The 22,727-nt window shown below is 37.3% G+C and overlaps 1 protein-coding gene and 1 long non-coding RNA gene across 3 annotated transcripts in view; one reads left to right on the plus strand and one right to left on the minus strand.

Moving 5' to 3' along the window:
* Nucleotides 1-22,727, plus strand: part of CHL1 (cell adhesion molecule L1 like) — a 194,336-nt gene that overhangs the window by 158,256 nt on the left and 13,353 nt on the right. For both annotated transcript variants that reach the window (XM_059940202.1, XM_059940201.1), the window contains exons 13-19: nt 726-892; nt 5,275-5,440; nt 11,582-11,706; nt 15,357-15,458; nt 15,644-15,841; nt 17,380-17,450; nt 22,231-22,453. In XM_059940202.1, the coding sequence (XP_059796185.1) occupies nt 726-892; nt 5,275-5,440; nt 11,582-11,706; nt 15,357-15,458; nt 15,644-15,841; nt 17,380-17,450; nt 22,231-22,453 (1,052 nt within the window). The remainder of the gene's footprint in view (nt 1-725; nt 893-5,274; nt 5,441-11,581; nt 11,707-15,356; nt 15,459-15,643; nt 15,842-17,379; nt 17,451-22,230; nt 22,454-22,727) is intronic.
* Nucleotides 15,218-22,727, minus strand: part of LOC132375158 (uncharacterized) — a 47,755-nt gene continuing 40,245 nt past the window's right edge. Inside the window, exon 7 of the long non-coding RNA XR_009505933.1 lies at nt 15,218-15,389. This is a non-coding gene — a long non-coding RNA (uncharacterized LOC132375158). The remainder of the gene's footprint in view (nt 15,390-22,727) is intronic.

A 22,727-nucleotide genomic window follows, 5' to 3' on the forward strand; every position in this document is an offset into this window, starting at 1 on the left:
CTCATTAAAATATTTATCTTGATTATACTGAGATTTTTTTTTTGGCAACCCTTAAATTTTGTCTCTGAGGCAAGTGCCTCACTTGCCTTACCCTAGTGCCCGCCCTGTAAAATCTTATGTGAACAGCAGCCAGACTTTGTCCTTTGGATATTTTCTCTCCAGTAGCCTCTTACTGTGAAAGGTATAGGGAGAATCAAGCTGTGGCGGCAAATGCTTGGAAAATGGATGAATGTAGGAGAAAATGACGCTGGGTGATGAGGGTCAATGTAATCCATGTCCACAGGACCAGAAAGACTTCCTGGCCTATAATATTTCTGAGTGACCAGTGTTCCTCTAGGATAGCAGGAGGTTCAGAATGTTCATTATCTCTTTCAATTACTAGTTTTCCCATTTAGTACCCTGAAGCAATGACTAACTAAAGGGTTCACCATCAATAAGGCAGAAACTATTTATTAAACTCTGAGGACAGATGCAAAGTGGTACTGAGCGCTATTATAAATACAGCAGAAGCATAGAGCTCAGACACAGATTTCCTCCAGTCAGTCTATTTGGGCAGGTAAGATGTATACCTATCGCCTATTTTGGAAAAATTGTGAACTCTAATGGAACATTTCATAAGGTCTGCTAAGCTCCTGAAGAAGGGATAAGACTGAATGACATCAGCGGCCAGTTTGCAAAAGAGTATAGGATTCTATCAAACCCAAATTGATTTCTACTTTCTATAGGCAGAAGGTGGAAGAAGCAAAACCCCTTGAAGGCAGACGGTATCACTTCCATGAGAATGGCACATTACAGATCAACGAGACCACAGAAGAAGATGCTGGTTCCTACTCTTGTTGGGTAGAAAATGCTAAAGGAAAAACAGCAGTCACAGCCAATTTGGATATTAGAAGTAATTTTATTTTGTTTTTACTTTGCATGAATTGTCACATGGCTTCAGTTTTTCATTTTCCTAAGTGAAACAATACGATTTAAGTTCAGGCATCCGTTAAATTTCTTTAGACTGTTTCAAAACTCCTACATTGGGTTTCATCTAAACGACCCTCACAAGAATTATAGGATATGTCGATGATGTGTCCATGGCTTTATACAATTGTAAGCGGGAACTAGGTGTTCTTGGTGATGGGTGACCAGCAATATTTAAAAGTCCCCTATTTTGGTGTATTCCTGTAACTCTATTTTATTTCAATAACCAACTCAATGTAATGTCACCAGTATTCAACTCTTTGAACTAAAAATTTCACAAATAAACTCATAAAGGATCAGTTTCGTAAAGACTCCGGCATGACAAAATGAGGAGGGTTTTGTCCTCTTCTTGAGTCATAAACAGCTCTGTATTCTTTCTCTTGTTCAAGCAGCCTGTTTCATTTTTAATTGCTCCCAGTAGTTAAGTATGTGCCAAGATATGTCAGTGTCCCAAAGAGGAGCATCTCAGCACCTAGATTCAGGCTGACTGGAACCCAGATCCACAGGCATCAGCAATATTTTGATTTTAAAATTGCTCAGAGAACCCTTTTCAGGGAAACACAAAGCATAGAAAGGTTCTGTAGTAAATGAAGGGAGGGTTTGTATTTCCTGTGACAGGTCACTCTCATGGCCTGCTACTACCTCTGCTTAGATAACAGGTACATATTCGTTGAATCATCTGTTTTCACTGCTACCTTAACATTTGTCTCTCTCTCTGCACACACACGCACACCCTTCTTTCCTTCTTTTATTCTTTCATCGTATTTTTTTCTGTACCCTAAGTTATCCAACATGCCAGCCCCATGGACTATATTTTTAAGGCACATTAATATTCATTGATGTCTACTTATAGTGGATGTCTCTCTGCATTTTCAAGTGGTATGTGCAATTTTTAAAATGCTCTTATAACATCAATGAAGATGATTCTTTTTATACTTTATAAAACCAACCTAGATCAAAGATAAGCAACTCCGCCAGGTGAAAGATAATGAGAGTGAAGTCTGGAATCCAAAGGAACCTTCACATTCCTATTGCCCAACGCAGTGCTTGGCCCAAAGTGGACCTCAAAACTGCTAGTGGCCAGAGAGAAGGCCAAGTTCATAAGCTTTTGGTCTGCTCTAATGTCCATTTTATATGTAAGGGTTATATAGGAATCGTATCCATGAGAATTAAGGGCATACTTTTTACATATGAAAAAGGAATGTCAGGAATGGAATTGAATAAGAGGCTATGCAGCATGAGCTTTGGTCTCTTCAAGTCTTGAGTTCAAATCACAGCTCAGTCCCTTACTAGTTAGAAAATATTAGTATCCTTACTTAATTTCATTCTAGCCTTAAGTTATCTTCTCGGTAAGGTAGAGATATTAATATTCATAGAATTGTTGTAAAACGTCACAATGAATGTGAACTTCTTCCCAGAGTCTAGTTAAATGAAATAAGTGCTTATTAAATGGTATCAATTATTATTCAATGGATTTCTTTAAATTTAGAATTAGGAGTAGGATGTTCAGTAATTCACTTGAAATTAACACAATTTGATAACCTCTTCAAATTTCATGCTTGGAAAATCAAAAACTCAATTTTACTAACACTTCAATTTTTAATCAGTTTCTTGAGTAACATATAGATAGCAAATATTAGAACATGATTGTGGAGTTGGAGGTCAGCTCATGAGATTTGGCTTCTGAGAGGATTACCAAGTGCCACATTGGGGTAAAGTATATCTGCCTTTAATATGGTCCTTAAGAGTAAGGATTATATGTTTTGAAACAATTATAAAGAAACAGACATTTTCCAACACAGCCATGGTACCAATGTTTGAGCTTCATATTGTTTTGTTTTGTTTTTTAACATATTTATTGGAATATAATTGCTTTACAATGTTGTGTTAGTTTCTGCTGTATAACAAAGTGAATCAGCTATATGTATACATATATCCCCATATCCTCTCCCTCCTACCCCTCTAGGTGGTCACAAAGCACCGAGCTGATCTCCCTGTGCTATGCGGCTGCTTCCCACTAGCTAGCTATTTTACATTTGGTAGTGTATATATGTCAGTGCTACTCTCTCACTTCGTCCCAGATTACCCTTCCCCCTCCCCGTGTCCTCAAGCCCATTCTCTACGTCTGCGTCTTTATTCCTGTCCTGCCCATAGGTTCATCAGATCCAATTTTTTTCTTTCAATTCCGTATATATGTGTTAGCATACAGTATTTGTCTTTCTCTTTCTGACTTACTTCACTCTGTATGACCATCTCTAGGTCCATCCACCTCACTACAAATAACTCAATTTCGTTTCTTTTTATGGCTGAGTAATATTCCATTGTATATATGTGCCACATCTTCTTTATCCATTCATCTGTCAATGGACACATAGGTTGCTTCCATGTCTTGGCTATTGTAAATAGAGCTGCAGTGAACATTGTGGTACATGACTCTTATTGAATTATGGTTTCCTCAGGGTATATGCCTAGTAGTGAGATGGCTGGGTCGTATGGTAGTTCTAATTTTAGTTTTTTGAGGAACCTCCATACTGTCCTACATAGTGGCTGTATCAATTTACATTCCCACCAACAGTGCAAGAGGGTTCCCTTTTCTCCACACCTTCTCCAGCATTTATTGTTTGTAGATATTTTGATGATGGCCATTCTGAGTGGTGTGAGGTGATACCTCATTGTAGTTTTGATTTGCATTTCCCTAATGATTAGTGATGTTGAGCATCCTTTCATGTGTTTGTTGAAAATCTGTATATCTTCTTTGGAGAATTGTCTGTTTAGGTCTTCTGCCCATTTTTGGATTGGGTTGTTTGTTTTTTTGATATTGAGCTGCATGAGCTGCTTGTATATTTTGGAGATTAATCCTTTGTCAGTTGCTTCATTTGCAAATACTTTCTCCCGTTCTGAGGGTTGTCTTTTCATCTTGTTTATGGTTTCCTTTGCTGTGCAAAAGCTTTTAAGTTTCATTAGGTCCCATTTGTTTATTTTTGTTTTTATTTCCATTTCTCTAGGAGGTGGGTCATAAAGGATCTTGTTCTGATTTATGTCATAGAGTGTTCTGCCTGTGTTTTCCTCTAAGAGTTTTATAGTGTCTGGCCTTACATTTAGGTCTTTAATCCATTTTGAGTTAATTTTGTGTACGGTGTTAGGAAGTGTTTTTGTTTCATTCTTTTACATGTAGCTGTCCAGTTTTCCCAGCACCACTTATTGAAGAGGCTGTCTTTTCTCCACTGTATATTCTTGCCTCCTTTGTCAAAGATAAGGTGACCATGTGTGCGTAGGTTTATCTCTGGCCTTTCTATCCTGTTCCATTGATCTATATTTCTGTTTTTGTGCCAGTACCATATTGTCTTGATTACTGTAGCTTTGTAGTATAGTTTGAAGTTGGAGAGCTTGATTCCTCGAGGTCCGTTTTTCTTTCTCAAGGTTGCTTTGGCTCTTCAGGGTCTTTTGTGTTTCCATACAAGTTGTAAAATTTTTTGTTCTAGTTCTGTGAAAAATGTCATTGGTAGTTTGATAGGGATTGCATTGAATCTGTAGATTGCTTTGGGTAGTATAGTCATTTTCACAGTGTTGATTCTTCCAATCCAAGAACATGGTATATCTCTCCATCTGTTTGTATCATCTTTAATTTCTTTCATCAGTGTCTTATAGTTTTCTGCATAAGGTCTTTTGTCTCCTTAGGTAGGTTTATTCCTAGGTATTTTATTTTTATTCCTAGGTATTTTATTCATATTGTTGATATTACTAATTTACTTTCCAAATATGACTCACTGTAACTCATTCAACAAATACGTATTGAGTACCTACTGTACACAGGCTCCCTTCTGGGCTCTGGAGTTACTTGAATGAAACAAAACAAGCAAAGCCTCCACGTTCATGGTGCTTATGTTCGCATTCCACACCTTCATGTTGTTAGTTCATCTATGCATGGGCTTCACCATTTAACCTCAGATTTGAGTTAATAATAAACAAGTTAATAGAAAATTAATTGATTTCCCCTTTATGGTATTTTCATCACATGTCCAGAAGCACTAGAAGGACAATTTGTATTATTTTCAATATCCAGAGGCATTTGCTTGCTTACACTCTTGGGAAATTGCTATTAATATAATACTTCTACCCAGGTGCCCTGGCTTGAAAGGAATGAAAATAGTAATGATATGTGACGTTAGGAAATAACAGTGTGACAAACATTGCATGAGGATTTGACTATCAGCGTTGACCATTTTGGTTGATTAAATTGCAGGCACTTGATAGCAAAGTAAGCTGTGCTCTATAGCTCTAACTAGTATCTTTATTTTGTAAAAACAGATGCTACAAAACTTAGAGTTTCTCCTAAGAATCCTCGTGTCCCCAGATCACACACACTTGAATTGCATTGTGAGAGCAAATGTGACTCACATTTGAAATACAGTTTAAAATTATCCTGGAGTAAAGATGGTGAAGCCTTTGAAATTAATGGCACAGAGGATGGCAGGTAGGTAAACTATTTTTTTTATCTTTATTGGAGTATAATTGCTTTACAATGTTGTGTTAGTTTCTGCTGTACAACAAAGTGAATCAGCTAAATGTATACATTTATCCCCATATCCCCTCCCTCTTGAGCCTCCCTCCCAACCCCCATCCCACCCCTCTAGGTCATTACAAAACATTGAGTTGATCTCCCTGTGCTATGCAGCAGCTTCCCACTAGATATCTATTTTACATTTGGTACTATATATATGTCATTGCTACTCTCTCACTTCGTCCCAGCTTCCCCTTCTCCCCCTGGGTCCTCAAATCTGTTCTTTATGACTGTGTCTTTATTCCTGCCCTGCCACTAAGTTCATCAGTACCATTTTTTTAGACTCCATATATATGCATTAGCATACAGTATTTGTTTTTCTCTTTCTGACTTACTTCACTCTGTATGACAGACTCTAGGTCCATCCATCTCACTTCAAATAACTCAATTTCATTCCTTTTTATGGCTGAGTAATATTCCATTGTATATATGTGCCACATCTTCTTTATCCATTCATCTGTCGATGGACACTTAGGTTGCTTCCATGTCCTGGCTATTGTATGTAGTGCTGCAGTGAATATTGTAGTACATGTCTCTTTTTGAATTATGGTTTTCTCAGGGTATATGCCCAGTAGTGGGATTGCTGGGTCGTATGGTAGTTCTATTTTTAGTTTTTTAAGGAACCTCCATACTGTTCTCCATAGTGGTGTATCAATTTACATTCCCACCAACAGTGCAAGAGGGTTCCCTTTTCTCCACACCCTCTCCAGCATTTATTGTTTGTAGATTTTTTGATGATGGCCATTCTGACCGATGTGAGGTGATACCTCATTGTGTTTTTGATTTGCATTTCTCTAATGATTAGTGATGTTGAGCATCCTTTCATGTGTTTGTCGGTAATTGGTATGTCTTTAAAGAAAATTACAGGCCAATATCACTGATGAACATAGATGCAAAAATCCTCAACAAAATACTAGCAAACAGAATCCAACGATACATTAAAAGGATCATACACCATGATCAGTTGTGGTTTATCCCAGGAATGCAAGGATTCTTCAATATACACAAAACAATCAATGTGATACACCATATTTACAAATTGAAAGATAAAAACCATATGATAATCTCAATAGATGCAGAAAAAGAATTTAACAAAATACAACACCCACTTATGGTAAACTATTATAGTATCTCATAATATTTGCTTGGGATTAAACCTTGCATTTGAAAGAAAAATAGTTGTAAAAGTATACACACTGAATTAAAATATAAAAACTGCGTATTACATTTCAGTCTTTAAGGCAATATTTAAAGGGTCAAACAGTGTACTTGTTTCACTTTACTTCCACACGTTTCTCTCCTCATTTTTGCTACCGATTTTTCATGTAACTTGTACCATCCTGTGAGTGCAGGCAACAGAAACCGCTCCTGTTATTTGAGGAATATTTATTGCGTGGGCTTGGGTGCTCACAAAACCATTGGAAAGAGTGGAGGAGATAGGTCTATGGGTGCTGCTTACTAAGCTTTTGGGTTCTCGGTGATGTGGCACTGCAGCTGCAATTCACATGTCTGGAAATTGCTGCCGTCTTCACTGCCCCCCTCACCCCACTGGTTCTCCTGGTGAGTCCAGCACTGCCAGCTCTTATATCTGCCAGAGTCGCTGTCTGCTCACAAGTCCCCAGAGGAGATGGTGCCCATTTCTCTTCTACCTCCCAATCTCATAGGAATTTATCTCATGGGTGGAAGCTAAATCATATCTCAGATCCTTCCCATTGGTAAGTATTGACAAGTATATTTTTGAGCCTTCCAGCGTCTTTGTAGAGAATATGTAAAAGTGTAGAAGAGAGAATGTAGAGTAAGTGTGACTAGACGCTGACTAGTACTATATTTAAACACTGTTAAGTGTATCAAAGGAAGAGAAAACAGTCAATATTTAATGAATGCGTGTACTGTCTTTTGGAAGCAGAGGACATTCCCCTTCCTTTTGCATTGTTGCTGAGTTAGGGGTTAAAACTTGACCATCCTTGATCCAAATCTCACCTGCCGTCTTATTTTGTTGTTCATCATTCTGAAAAACTAAATCTGAAGATCTTCAGACAGGACTTGCATTCCTTAGGCGAGATGGTGGCAGTGTCATCATTAAGAGCATGGGCTCTGGAACCCAGGGGCTTGGGATTGAATCCCAGCTTTGTCACTTATTGGGTCTGTGACCTTAGACAAGCTGCCTAACTTTTCTGTGCCTTAGTTTTATATTCTATAACATAGTTTAGTTCAAAAAAATTGTTTAAGGTAACTTCATCATAGGGTTATTATGAGTCAACGCCAAGCACTTAGAATATACTCAGTACTCAGTCCAATTTAGCTGTGATGACTCATTCTCCTCATTTCTCTGGTAGTCTTGTCTCATTTCTGTTACCTGCTTGGTCTTTTTTCGTATTTGTGGGTGTGTGTGCCACTTCTATATAAAGGCATTGATTGGTCTCAGCCTGGGTACTTAATTTATTCCATCTCATCCCTCCTCTGTATTTCATGTTTGTGGAAAGGCAGCATATGTACTGCAACCAGTTGTCAGTGACACAAAAGGAGAATAATTGTTGATACCTAACAGGCTACACGTTGCAACAGAGATCTTCAGCCTTTGGTTAGGTGTGAGATGATTTGTCAACTGCTCAGATCCCCCCCAAATTCTCCCTCTTTTGTCAACTATGTAGTTATTTGGGGTCTTCCATATAACCTCTGGGTTATAGTCAAGAAGGGAATCAGACTCATGCCTTGTTGGTAATGTGACCTGCATATTTAGGCCCTGAATCCAGACTCTCCAACCAGCCTCTTTGTGTGACTCAGTTTTATAGCTTCTGCAGGATGCTGGGGCTGACCCTCAATTGAGCCTCTGGCTCTCTGAGTCACCTAAGTAATGCAGACATTCTTCTAGTTTTCCTTAACACAGAAATGATATTTGGGGTGGGAAGGGCTGGGAGTGACTGTTGCAGGCTGGTCTTGACTGGAGGCAGGAGCAGGCATGGAATTGTAGCAGGCAGTTGAGATCACAGGTATCTGCTAAATTTCTGTAGAACCATTAGTAAGCTCCCATTTCTCACCTTCTGCCGGGACACCTTCTCCTTGTCACTAGGCTGGGAACCAGAAGCTTTTACCTAGAAAGTGGTTAAATTTCTGATGCAAAGGCACATAGAGGAAAATGAGAAGTAAAATAACTTCTTGTCTCCCCTTTTGTCCCCTGTTATGTACAGGGGTATGAGAAGCGTTGGAAGCTGCTACCCTGGACCATTATACCTGCTGGGTGCCTCATGTTATGTTAGTGCCTCCCATACATGCTTTCCCTCTATTATCCTCACAGTAAACCTATTAGGAAGGCTGAAATGACCTCAAGGAATTTTCTGTGGATTTCTAACCTGCAGGTGGCTCTAGACAATACAATATTGTTATGAAAAATGAAATGGAGTATGGATATGCTATCAAACCACTTTTAAAATTTAGACTGTCCTTGACAAATGTAATGGGGACTGTTCATGACCATAGACAGAGTGAACGACCCAGTCCTGAAGGAGAGGGATGGCAGAGGGATATGGGATGTATCCATGTGTCCGTGAAAAGGTGGATAAGAGGGAAAACGTGTCAAAAGCACAAGTGGGAGGGCTTTATCTTGGCATCAAGGAAGGGCTTCTTTTTCCCCTCAGAAATGGCAGCAGATGAATGGGGTAGACCTCAGGGCTGGGGAATAAGAATGCAGAGGTTATAAGGCATTAGATTAGGCAGAGATTATAAGGATAGAAGGGTCTCTTCCTAAGAAAAGAGGAACTAAGGTAATTTGTTCAAGCAGAAAGGCAGGAGGAATGGGAGTTGGGGGCATTAAGAAATGTGATTAGTTACAAGCCAACAATGAAATAAATCAATTTGATTAATATTATTAGTAACACTCTTTGAGGACATAGTAAGCCAGGCTCTATACATGAATCACTTTATGTGTTTTCCCTCATTTACTTCTCCTGAAAAGAAAGAAAATATTGTTATCCCCATTTCTTAAATAAGGTGAATTAGGCCCCAAGTTTTATGCAAGATTATACAAGTCATAGTTGGTGGAACTGAGCCTCAAACACAGGTCTCCAAAGAAAGCAACATTTTTAATATTGCCTGGAGCGAAATTTGTTACAAGACGGAATGGAGCAAGAAAACACTGGAGGTTAACATGGTTCGGGGACTAGCGATCTGGATATTTCAGATGAAGGAGGTGAGAGGTTGTAGAATGATGGCAAGTTTCTCATGGGAGGTGGTTAAGCAGGTAAAAACAGGGGAGAAGACTGAGAGGAACAGAGATGACGATGAAGCCAGAGAACAGGTTCTATGTAGAGTAGAAACCATTTTTAAAATGTATAATGTGCTTAACAAGGATTTCTTCAAGCAGAATACAGTTGACCTATGATGGAAACATAGTGTAAGACAGAAATAAAGAGTTGTGGTCTTAGGCACTGAGAATTTGGAGCTGTTTATTACTTCAGCATAGCAGAGTGTATCCTTGCTAACACAAATAGTTGTCAGATTTTGATGTGAGCCAGAATTACCTAGGTATCATGTTCAAATGCAGTGGCCCTTGTCCTATTCCCAAAAGTTCTGATTTGGAAACTGGACTGAGCCTAACAAAGGAAATTTTTAATAACCTCCCTGGGTACATCATACCTACCAGATTTCAAGGACCATTTCAAGGGGTCATTCTACCTTGATTAAATGAGGTACATTTGTGAGTTTTAAAAGACAGTGCGTTACAGAAAAGTTGCCCTAAAGTTGCCCTTTCTTTCTGGCGTGAAGCAGCCCCACACCAGGGTACAAATCCTGGCAAGAAGATTGTAGGCTAGATTTCAGCTCCCCTGGGCCCTCGTGGATGTGCAGGGCACAAACAGCCCTCTTGAAGAGGTTATTAAATTGTATTTCTTCATCTAAGAAGGTAAACTTTGCAAAATTGTCAGTGTATGTAATATTCTGATATTTGTACCAAATGGACACATAACTAACATGAACTGAGAAACTGTGTCAAAGCTTTATCATTAGAATTATAGTGAGATTCTTGACTAGCAATACCAGGTAGTATTGATTAGCAAATCATTCAGTGATTGGTGGAGGGGTAAGGGGCCGACTTTGTCAGTAATCAAAGGGCAGAACCATGTTTGACTTTACTACAGTTTTAATTGGTTTTCTCTAACTCGAACTTTTCAGCAGCCTATATGAGTTTTATGTTAAGAAACTAAATTATTTAAGATTTTTCTCTCCCTCCCCACAAGGAAGACATGGTTTATTTCAACTAAATAGCACACTGCTGTGAATATATCTCAGATTTAATGGAACTTTATTTTTTTAAAAAATACTTGAATAGTTATGCTAACAATACACAGGCATAGGGTAAAAGGTATAATTCATATTTTAAAAATTCATATAGTAAACTCAATTACAAATTGGCAAAAAGAGAACAAATAATAAAAAGCCAGCACCAAATGATTTGCAAAAAGAAGTACTAGTCTGCCATCTACTGTTCGGATAAGTCACAGAGTTCACTTTTTATCACATCTTAAAGTGCATTCTATGTGGGAGGTGGAAGGATGGAGAAAAGAGAAAGTTGTCAAAAATAGAGATTGCCAGACTTCATCTCAGATGTTCTGGTTCTGTAGAACTGGGGTGTGATTCAGGAATCTGCCTTTGTAAGAAGCACCCAAGTTGATCCTATGTAGGTGGTTCCCTAAACATACCTTAAGAATTATTCAAATTTATCTTAGCTATTGTGAGGTATGGTACACTCTTCAGACACACCAGGCAAGATGGTTCCGTCACTGACCCATGAATCACAGATGGTTGGATTTGGTAATTTAAAAACAAACCAACCAACCAACCTGATCCCTTTCATGGCTTGTAGACATTTGTGTGTGCTTGAATAATACTTTCCAGTTTTCAAGTATGGCATTCTCTAATAAAATTTGCATTATGGGACAAGTTGTTTTAAAATTCTTCCTTAAATTGCTTTCTATGGGGAATATTTAGTTTTGAAAGGATTACATTTCTATTGTTTCTGTTTGTTTCATCCTCATCATAGACTCACTTTTTTCCTGGTAGGATAATTATTGATGGAGCTAATTTGACTATATCTAATGTCACCGTAGAAGACCAAGGTGTATACTCGTGTTCAGCTCACACTGCTCTAGATAGCACTGCTGCTATGACTCAAGTAACTGTCCTTGGTAAGTGCACTAACGAATAAAGAAATCTTTGTTCATTTCTTCTCCATTACTGATTAAATTCCACTGTTCTTAGGCAATTAAACCAATGATTATTTAAGCCCGTGCAATTTATTGTTAGTTTAAAATTTTCAATTAAAGAGTGACCCTACTTTCGAATGCTTTCGCCTCTTCTGGTTCTAAAGAAGTTAATTGTTGCTTAATTTCTTTTTTCTACTTGGGTAATGTTGCCAGAAGCAGTGGGAGGTAGGTGATGCTATCAGCAGAAAGAAAACTGAAGCATGCTTGAGTTCCCAGGACCCTTGAGCTACACTTTCCTAGTGCACAGAGAAATGTGGCTGAGGAATGGCGATGGGCTAGCATGGAGGGTCAGGGTAGGGGCCCAGTGGTGATTAAACAGTGGTCCTGCCCTAAACCAGTGGCCTAGACCCAGCTCAGCTCCCAGGGTCCCAGGAAGGGGGGGAGGGAGGGACTTCAAGGGTTCTTCTGCAAAGAAAGGCCTCTGATTTTTTTAAATAATAATGCTAATTAGAAAACAATGTGCACACCTCAGTGGTGTAATCAGTGCAATTAACCCTGCAGTTACCCATGTTGATAGCTCTTAAACTGTCTGTTGGATAGCTCTCCTAGTTTCCCTTCCAGATTCACCGTCCACCAGCTCTCTGAATCTGGAAACCTGACCTGTGTGGACACCAACAAACCACTTACCCTCAAGCTTTCATTCGGTTCAGCCGTCGGGGAGCTCTGGCAGCAGAGGCAGTGGGGGGAGAGTGTTTTTTTTCTGGATAATCCCTCCCTGCAGGCTGGCTGTGTGTGTCCCTCTGCCAAAGTCACTGATTCTCTCAGAGGCTTTGTCCACACAGCTCCCTCTGATGGGATTCCAGTAACTGCCCTCCCCACCCCTCACCCTCCACCCTGGATATCCCGCTCACATCTTTTGAAAGAGTCTTGATTAGAATCTCTTTGAAGTACCCTAACTTGTGTGAACTGTTTACGCTCTGCTGGGACCCTGATTGATAAAGACATTTTTACAGTTTTCTCTTATAATTCTGTTTCAGTGGGTACCATTTAGTTTTCCTTGAGTTTGCTGATAGTCCTTAGAAGAGGTTTGATTTGGCCTAAACACCTTTGCCATATGTCTAGATTAATCCTGATTATTAACAGGTATTTGTATCTTTACCGCTTTGGTTGCTGGGATTCACAGGTAGGTTGCCTACCATGGGTACAGACTGAGAGGAAAGAATTCAGTCTCTTTTGAGGTAGACTGGTGAAAAATGAATAAATAGGCAGGTTCTCTCCTAGTGAAGCAAATGGCCCCTATATTTTAAGTGAGATAAATGACCACCATCTTTCAAGCGAAGCAAATGGCCACCATGTTGGGTTTTCAACAACAACAACGAAAAATGTAGTTCCCAGGTGGTAGGTGGTATGGACTTGGTTCAAAAGAATGAAACCTTTAGGTGATATGTTTCAGCTACCACAGGGGCAGAAAGGTTCAGTCCTTAGTAATCATTCCAGTAGTAATTCTCCAGACAAAATAGTTGAGTCTAAGGTAAACTGGAGTTTATCCCAGGCACGACAATTATAAGTGTAAATGTCAGGATCCATGGCCTTTGCCCCCGAGTATTTTGAGCAATGGCAAGGAGACTGGGGTCCCTACCACTTGGTACATGCCATCTAAATTTTCTTGCGAAATTTAATACATCTGTCTTGTAATGAGGCTGCCATCTTCTAGAACTGTTAAATTTTGATCATTTTAAATAAATAGTGGCTAGGATTACATGTACTATTTACTTATGAGGTAATTACCAAACGTTTTTAGAATGAAAAGAAAATAATAAAAAATAATCTAGGAGATAGGCTGCATTTTCTTAACCACTTCTTGGCGTTTACATTCTAATTTTCAGGCCAGCCTCTGATTTTAAGAAGCATAGCCCCATAACTGACAGTAACAAATGACAAATCCATGTATGATTTCTAAAAGACTCTTTTTCCTGGAAAACAGTGTTTTAAAGTCTATGCTTGGCCCATTTTAAACAGAAGTTACTTTCAGAAGCCTTGCCAGAAACGTCCTTTAAGAGCATCATTCGTTTAGGTCTCAACTGCAGTCCATCAATCGTAGCTCCATGTGGTTCTCGGAAAGAGCAGATTTTAATGTCAGACACAACAGGCTGCGTTGGCTGGTTCAGAAAACGTCAGAAATGAGTGGCCTTAGTCAGTGCTGAAGAGAGGAGCCTAAGTTCTCTGAGCTCAGAGATCCTCAAGCCTGTTGAGGAAATAAGCTCTTATTTAAGGCTCTACAGTGTGGACGCAGCCACTGACCACATTTTTAAAATAAACACATTCTCTTCTGAATTGAAAACAATTTTTTTGTCAGTATAAATTTCCAACAATTGTCAAATACTCAGCAGGAGCCATGGATGTTGCTTCCCACTTGGAGAAGAAAGAGCCCATAAGAAGGCCCCATTAGATATTACTTCCATTGTCTCCTCTGAGAAAAGATAAATGTCCTTGAATACATGGGAGAATTGAAACCAAAGTTTGGAAGTCAGGATCATGAGGGATCAGATTTTTTTTTAACTGTTCCTTTTATTTTTAAAGTACCAGAAATTTCCATGTAGTTTAACACTTAAAATTTGTCATCGCCTACTCAATTTTCTAGTCTCTGTCACAACATTCAGTGCCATATCTTCCTCTTCCAGTATAAACGCCCTTCCTATTCGTCTTTAGAACTCCAGGACAACAGAGTATAAAAGTTGCTATAATATACTGATAACTCACTGTTACAAATTAAAATAAAAATCCAAACCATGTAGAAAAGAAAGCCTGAGTTCATGTTCTCTTATTTTCCTGTAGTCACAGGGCCTAAATTTATTGCTCTAATATGATAAGTAGATGCATGGTTGAAGTGATAATATATTTTTCACTTAATTATTTAGTCACAAAACATTTATGTGCAAGGCACTGTGGGTGGTGCAAAAATTAATAAAATATGGTTCCTACTCTGGAAGAGCCGTTTAGATACATACAGGAGATGAACCAGGCATATAAATAAGCATATGAGCTGGAAGATACTGGTCTCCTTGATCAAGTTCATGTTTCTCAAAATTCATTGTTCATGATATCTACCAGGACATTTGTTTACAAATGCAGACTCCTGGGCCCAGCTCTTTCAGTAAGCCAGAGAAATAGGGCCCAGAAATCTTCATTGTTAATAACTACTCCTAAAAAATATTCTGATGCCGGTGGGCAAAGATGGCCCCTTGAGAACTGGGAATCACCATAGAGTGAGGTAATACAGTAGGGAAGGAATGTACAGATGTGAAGGAAGCTGCATTTGTTTTTTGGGGTTTTTTTTTTTAACATCTTTATTGGAGTATAATTGCTTTACAATGGTGTGTTAGTTTCTACTTTATAACAAAGCAAATCAGCTATACATATACATATATCCCCATATCTCCTCCCTCTTGCATCTCCCTCCCACCCTCCCTATCCATTTGAAATAGAACCAGAAGGATTGGTGAGATTTGGCAGTTCAGAGTGGAGACGGGCCCCGAAGAGAAGGGGGCTTGCAGTGTGCCTGAGTGAGGAAGTGGGATCGACAAAGGCAATGATCTGCCTTCTCCTCACCATTATTTTTCATTATTAATCAGATGTTCCGGATCCACCAGAAAACCTTCACTTGTCTGAAAGACAGAACAGAAGTGTTCGGCTGACATGGGAGGCTGGAGATGATCACAACAGCAATATTAGCGGTAGGGATTACTTGGGATAACTGTAGTTTCCAGAGTTAAAATTAATATTAAAGCCATTAATACCACCAAGGGTGGATTATCCTTAGAACATCCTTTAAAAAATGTTTAATATTGTATATAAATCTTAGTATAACTTCAACATTCTCAATCCATTCTAATGTGTTTTTCTATGTTCCTACTGCCAGAGTATATTATAGAATTTGAAGGAAACAGAGAGGAACCTGGAAGGTGGGAAGAATTGACTAGAGTCCAAGGAGAGGAAACAACAGTCATGTTATCTTTGGCTCCGTATGTGAGATACCAGTTCAGGGTCATAGCCGTGAATGAAGTAGGGAGAAGCCAGCCTAGCCAGCCATCAGACCATCATGAAACACCCCCAGCAGGTATGTAAGTTCACACCTCAAGTTCCTAACAAGTTTTAGTCTGTCGCATCTTTGAACATCTAGGGAGGAAAAAGAAAAGGATTGATAACCTGGTGTAGGATTTTAGATTTCTCCCAGTAGAGAGCTTGAATAGCTCTGTAAACTTAACAGCATGCAAACTATTTAAAGTACATCAGTCTCAAAAGTCGTGTGTAAATGTTTGATAGATAGCAGGATATTACAAGGAGGTACATGAACAAGCATTACTCTGAGTAATTTCTGATAGCTAAGTATCGTGTTAAAATCAGGTACCATAAAGTAAGTTCTAAATTGAAGTTCAGTATATAGGGAGAAAGTCAACTTTCTCTGTTTATTTTTCTCCTCATTTCACCTTTCTGAAATAAAACATTTGACATGTTATAGGCAGCTTGTTAAATTTTCATTGCATCTAATGTCATTAATTTTATCCATTTAGTGTATTTTTGTATCTCAATAGCTAAACGGATATCTAATACCTATCTAAATTCCCAAGATGCTTTTTAATAAAATTCTCAAGAATGAGCATGCTGTAGTAGTGTATACAGAATTCAAACTATAATATTGTACAAATGAGACTATATAATGTTATAAACCAATAAAATAATGACAGTGCTGAAATTTGTATTACTGAATTGGGATGGTTATCAATGTGGTCATAGCCTGGTTTTTTTTCCTCTGGCTGAAATAAATATGCTAGGATAGAATTCTCTTTTAGGATTGAGAAAAAGCAAGGGGAGATAATAACTGAATCAGATACTTGTATGATTTTAGTATAAATTAATCTTGGCACTAAACTCCATATTTAGCCCTTGTTTATAAAATGGATCCATCTGAATATATTTCATGGGCACATTAACTGCTGTTTCCTATTTGATGCCCCTAAAACTTGGCTGTTGACATTAATACATGATCTTTAATTTTATGCACTTAGAGGCAAATATTCACAACAAAATTTCTAACAATAATTCTAATAGAAAAGGTAAAGCAGATTTGAAACTTAAAATGTATATTTAAATAGTGGATTTAGATTTTTAAAAGCAGGTTTAAAATTTAAAGAGCAGGATTAAAATGAAGACAGGTAAAGAAAACCTTCCACTCTCCATTGAATAATAATTATATCACTCCATGAACACGATTTTACTCCCTGAAGTAAAATATATATTTAAAAGCTGCCTTATGTGAGGTGATATATGTGTTAACTAACATTATTATGGTGATCATTCCACAATATACACATATAAATATTATATATATGTGATATATATACATTCTAAAATCATTATGTTGTACACCTTAACATAATGTTAACTTACACAATGTTATATGTCAATTATATCTCAGTACAGCTGGGGGAAGAAAAAAACTGCCGTAAATCTTTTTTCAAACTGGGCCAGATAGAAATAAACAAATATAATCAAAGTTTTTAAAAATCTGTTTTTTGTGGGAGGAGGGATGATACGATGATTTATCTATGGACCACACAGTGGGAAAAAGTAATTTTAATACTTGTAATTTTTCAGCTCCAGACAAGAATCCACAAAACATAAGGGTTCAAGCTTCTCAACCCAAGGAAATGATTATCAAATGGGAGGTGAGGATTCTTTATGTGTTATTTATTACCTTTGTGTGTTTTTCCTTTTTTTAGGTCCACATGCTAAGTATAATGATAGAATAATATCTTTTAAGAACAAAGGGCTAAGATTTGTATATTTTATAAATATATTTTATTTGTATATTTTAAAGATCATCATGATTAGAATGTTGTGAAATAGAGTTTAACAGTGGTAGATAATTTAAGAAAGGTTACACAGGTTGATTTCGTTATAATCCATCCCCCAAAGTTTACAATTCCTAATATTTTTATTATCAATATTCTAAATCCTCTCCCATTCAAAAAAATACTGAAAGTCTTTCAGTAAATTTTGGTACATGGACTAATAAAGATTATTCGTATCAAAAAGATGACTCGCAAGGAATAGTCACCACTTACTGAGCACTGTTAGGTATTTTGCATACTCATTTCACATTCTGAGAACAATGTTGTCAAGAGAGCATCATAACACTGTGTTCTAGATACAGAAACGGAGGTCCAGGCTGATAGATAGACTGGCCCATCACCACACAACTAGAAATCAACAGAGCTAAGATTTCGACATGAATATCTTTGGATTTCAAACCCTACTCATTTTCTCTTTATATATATCTCTGTTAAAAGTTACTAAAATAGACTTTCCTCCTTGAATTTGGCATAACATCTTATATCTGCTCAGATGACTTTAATTTTTTTGAATGTCATTTCTAAATTTCTTCTGTAACAGTGGAAAGCTGTTTTCCCCTTCTATTACTTTGACATGTTTGATGAACAAGTACTTTAACTTACTTGAAAGTAGATTGCCATCCAAAGATTTTGATTAACAATAGTTTTGTGACATTGAGTTCATTGAATTTTACAAACATTTTTGAATGTATGCTGGAATATATTAGTTTATTTCCACACCTCATTTCAGATGTGATTTTCTGAAGAATTTTAGAATGTACAAAGTTTGATTTCCTTTTTTCTTCATCATATATTGGTCTTATATGATAGCATTGCCCATACCTGCAAAATATGTAGTCAGTAATTTTATGTCAAAACTAACCCTTTATTCCCATTTCAGTGAAATTAAGTTTTACAAATTTGAAAAAAAAATTGGTAATATACAGAAACTAAATATATTCAATAATATTATTATTTTCTTGAATATGTCGCCATAAATAGCTGCTGCCACATTGTCCTGATGATTATTTAATTTAGAATTTGAAATTATATTAGTATTCTTTTAGAGTATCTTATCTTCTTTTAAATTCCATGGAAATTTCTGTAAGAGAGATGATATAACTGGTTGATTAGGTGACAGTAGTAGTGTATAATTACCAGGTCAGATCCTCAGAGAAGTATACCATTTTCCACTAACATTAGCTCCGTAATCCTCACCACTCCTCTGGGAGGGCTACAGTAGCTCCATGGTATCAGCATTACATTCTGTCCAGAGAAGCTGGGACTATCAGTTTAGTGGCCTTATCCAGATGCCATGCCCTGAGTCAGTAATGAAAAGAGGGCAGGAATCTGCAGTCCTTCTTACTGATCATCTTATTCATAAATCACTCTCTCCCCCCCCACGCCCCCCCACCAAAGATATATAAGACTGATTACTAATGCTCTCTTCTTGGAAGAATGGGATTATACCATGAAAGTGTTTATAACTTGTCTTTGAAGAGTAAATGACAATGTAATTTAGTAATTAATTGACCAGAGGAAGAAAGTACTCAGAGAGATTTGGAACTATGTTGACAATTACATTCATAATATATTCCATTGTGTTTCATATCATTTTGAAATGTCAGAGATCTAACAACTATAAGCACAACCAGTGAAGTTTAAGTACATTTACTCATCAGTTACTGTTTTGCATCGGTTATCCTGTAAAAAGGAGTTAAATGCCAGATAATTCCCCAAGTTGACAAGCGCACACTGTGAACGTATTACCAGGTCCCATCCAAAGACTGACTCACAAAATAATTCCTGTCTACAAGATAATGACCAGAGAGAAGCAATTTGTTTAAAAAAAAAAAAAAAAAAAAAAACTTTCACAAAAGGGTTAAATAGGAACAGACTAGTTGTCCCTAATTTTTGTTTGTTTTGTTTTCTTTTTAGCATTAAATATGAATAAAAGTAATGTATTATGAGGTCCTTGGTTTATTTATGGCAATTAAAAAAAAGTCTTTGTTCTCCTGGAATGTATAATCTAGTTGGAGAGACAGACAATAAGCAAATACATGAGAAATAAAACAATACCATTTTGAAAAATTCAATGGAGGAAAATAATATACAGACTTTTGTATGTAGCTTGTTAATGAATATGCATTTACTCATTGAATGGGTGAACCTTATATTACAGTCAAAAATGAATTTCAGTTTATTTTATTTAGCTCATGTTCTATTATATATGAATTATCTTTAAAATGTGTCACATTTAATATTAAGGATAGAAAAATTTTTTTAATGTAATGTATTAAATTTGAACTTACTGATAGAACTAATCTTTTTAGTTAGCATTATCTTCTAAGATTCACTTCTCTTGTATTAGGTAGGTCATGGCTCACCCACATGTTTTAAGTGTAAAAAAATGATAATATCCTATCCCTCAAAACAGAGAAAAAGAGCCCACTGCACCCTGATTGGTTAAATAATTATACCATGATGAGTTTTGCTTGACTTTTCCCTGTGTTCTTACGTGTAAATGTATTTATGTTAAATTTGAACTTCTATAAAACAGCATATTTCTAATCTCAAAGACTCCAGAAAACAGACGAACAAAAACAAAACAAAAACAAACAAACCAAAAAAACCCAATTCACTAATGTTTGGGAAATAGGAACTGCTTCAGTTACCTGATTGTATGATCACAGCCAAGTTGTTTCACTACTAAAGGACGTAGGATTTATTATTTCTACTGCAAGTATAATAAGAAAATCCATCACCTTTAAAATGAATTTAGGCAGTACAGAAAATCTGTCCAGTTTCTAGATGACTCATTGTAACCTTGCTTTGTTCATAGATCTCTTTGACAATACGATAGAAGTATAGTTTTGCTCTAGAAAATTATACATAGAAAGTTTTGCTAACAGTTTCACGGCTTTTCAGATCCTTCGAAGGGCACTCATGGACCCCATCTAGAGATGCCTAGCCATCAAGTTAAGAACCTCTTTTATAGAGATTCCTTCCTTCCGAGCAGCTTCATGAGCGGAGGGAAGGCTGGTGGTCCTTCCCCACCACTCACATCCCTGGCTCCGTATTGCTCCTCTGGTCTGTTATCTTTGGTGGGGGCCTATTTGAGAATTTGCTGAGGTTTTGTTGTCCACTGTCTGAAAGCCAAATACAAAGTATTCCTGCAGTTTCTTTGGGAGCCTAGGCACCAAGGAGGCTGGCAATTTAGGTAAGATTTTTCTTAAAAGTGTTGCCTATGGTGGCACAGTTAGTTTTAAATTTTTCCAGATTATCAAATGTAACTATTTTTCTTGAAGCAAAACATGTGTAAATTGAATCATAGTATTTGTACACATTTATTGTCAGTTGGGACTGAAGGAAATTGTAATTGCAGATAGTATGGAACTAAAAGCTTGTGGCCTGATTTATCCGGGCAATGCTAAAGCCTCTCGTGAATTTATATCTATATGAGAGTAGAAAATATCTTGGGGCAAAACTTGGAAAGCAAAACATAAACAATGACTATGAAGATCTCAGAAAGTTTTTGTTTTGATATTTTTTCCTCCTAGCTAATTTAAGTATTCACCCTGGAATAGGCATAGACTTGAAATTATTTTGCTGATGTAGTGCTATACTTTCAACTTAATTCCATCCAATCCCTCTAATAAGTATTTTAGTAAAGTAGACTGAGTCCAGAAGCATTGTAAATTCTGTAAGAACACTATATATGATATTATTGAATCACTTGCATATACAGACAAAACTACTGTTTATATAAGTGACCCTTATAAATCTATGACTAAAATCACATTTTTTATGTATTCTATATAATTGATTCACTTAAATGCACATTCCCATTTTTATGATATTAAACAGATGGTTTAAATCACATTGATGTTTTTTGAATTAAAGTACTGTTCGATTAAAAACTGGAGTGGAAATAACCAATTTCCTATATGAGAAATTCCTCCACTATATATTTCTATACAGCAAAATAAAGTGGAGGGTGGGGAGTGCTTTCTTGTAAAAGAAATAGAAAGAGAATGGGCAAGGAGCTGGGGAAATATTTTATTGTAGAGAGGAGTACATCTTCTGGGTGCTAATGTATAAAAATGCATATTATCCAAAAATATTTACTTGCTCTCTCTCTTCTCTTGGAAGGAAGATGGATGGAGTCAGGTACAAAGAGTTCTGACTGAAAAGCCATGGAAAAAATCCTATTTACATCCATGGAATTCATGGCCATGTCCTTTTTATTTCTGCAACTTCTCTGAGAGTGAGGAAAAAAAAAAAAAAACCAGAATATAGAACAAAGTGTAAACAAAAGCTAAAACCCTCTGTGGAATTCCTTAGTAAATTTTTTCATGTGTGAACTGTTTGGCATAATCCAGGCATCTAAATTGTGAGAGTCTCTACTTGGGGAGGTAAGGGAGTAACTTTCAAGGTTAAATTTACAGAATGACAACATTTTTCACAAGTATTTCCAAACCAAAGAGCGGGATTGAAGATCTCCCAAGAAATGATACCTTTATTGCAGCGTTTCTTGGGCCACTTAGGGTGGCTTCTCTGTGTCTGACTCAGCATATCTGTGATCACGCGGGATGAGTCTGGCCTTCTGTTTTAGCCTTTGAAACCCATGGAGCAGAATGGACCTGGACTGGAGTACAGAGTGACCTGGAAACCACAGGGAGCCCCGGTGGAGTGGGAGGAAGAAACAGTCACAAACCACACCCTGCGGGTGATGACATCTGCTGTCTATGCTCCGTATGATGTCCAAGTCCAAGCCGTCAATCACCTGGGCTCTGGCCCTGAGCCTCAGTCAGTGATTCTCTATTCTGGAGAAGACTGTAAGTGGCGCATCTGAAACCCCAAGTACTTCAAGAATCGTTTCTCTCAAGTATATTACACTCTGTCGATGAATATTTTTGAGCAACTACTGCATGCAAAGTGGATGTACTAGCTGTAGGAGATAAAAAGACATATAACACACAGTTTCTACTTCAGGGTTGACTGCAGGAGAGTTGATCAGTATAGGGTGGTAAGGAAGAATGTTGAAGGGTTTAATTTTATTCAGTTTCCCAAAAAAGCTATTTCTATAATGAAAATCAAAGGCTTGGAATC

Source organism: Balaenoptera ricei, chromosome 11 (genome assembly GCF_028023285.1).
Source record: "Balaenoptera ricei isolate mBalRic1 chromosome 11, mBalRic1.hap2, whole genome shotgun sequence".
Classification (NCBI taxonomy): Eukaryota; Metazoa; Chordata; class Mammalia; order Artiodactyla; family Balaenopteridae; genus Balaenoptera; species Balaenoptera ricei.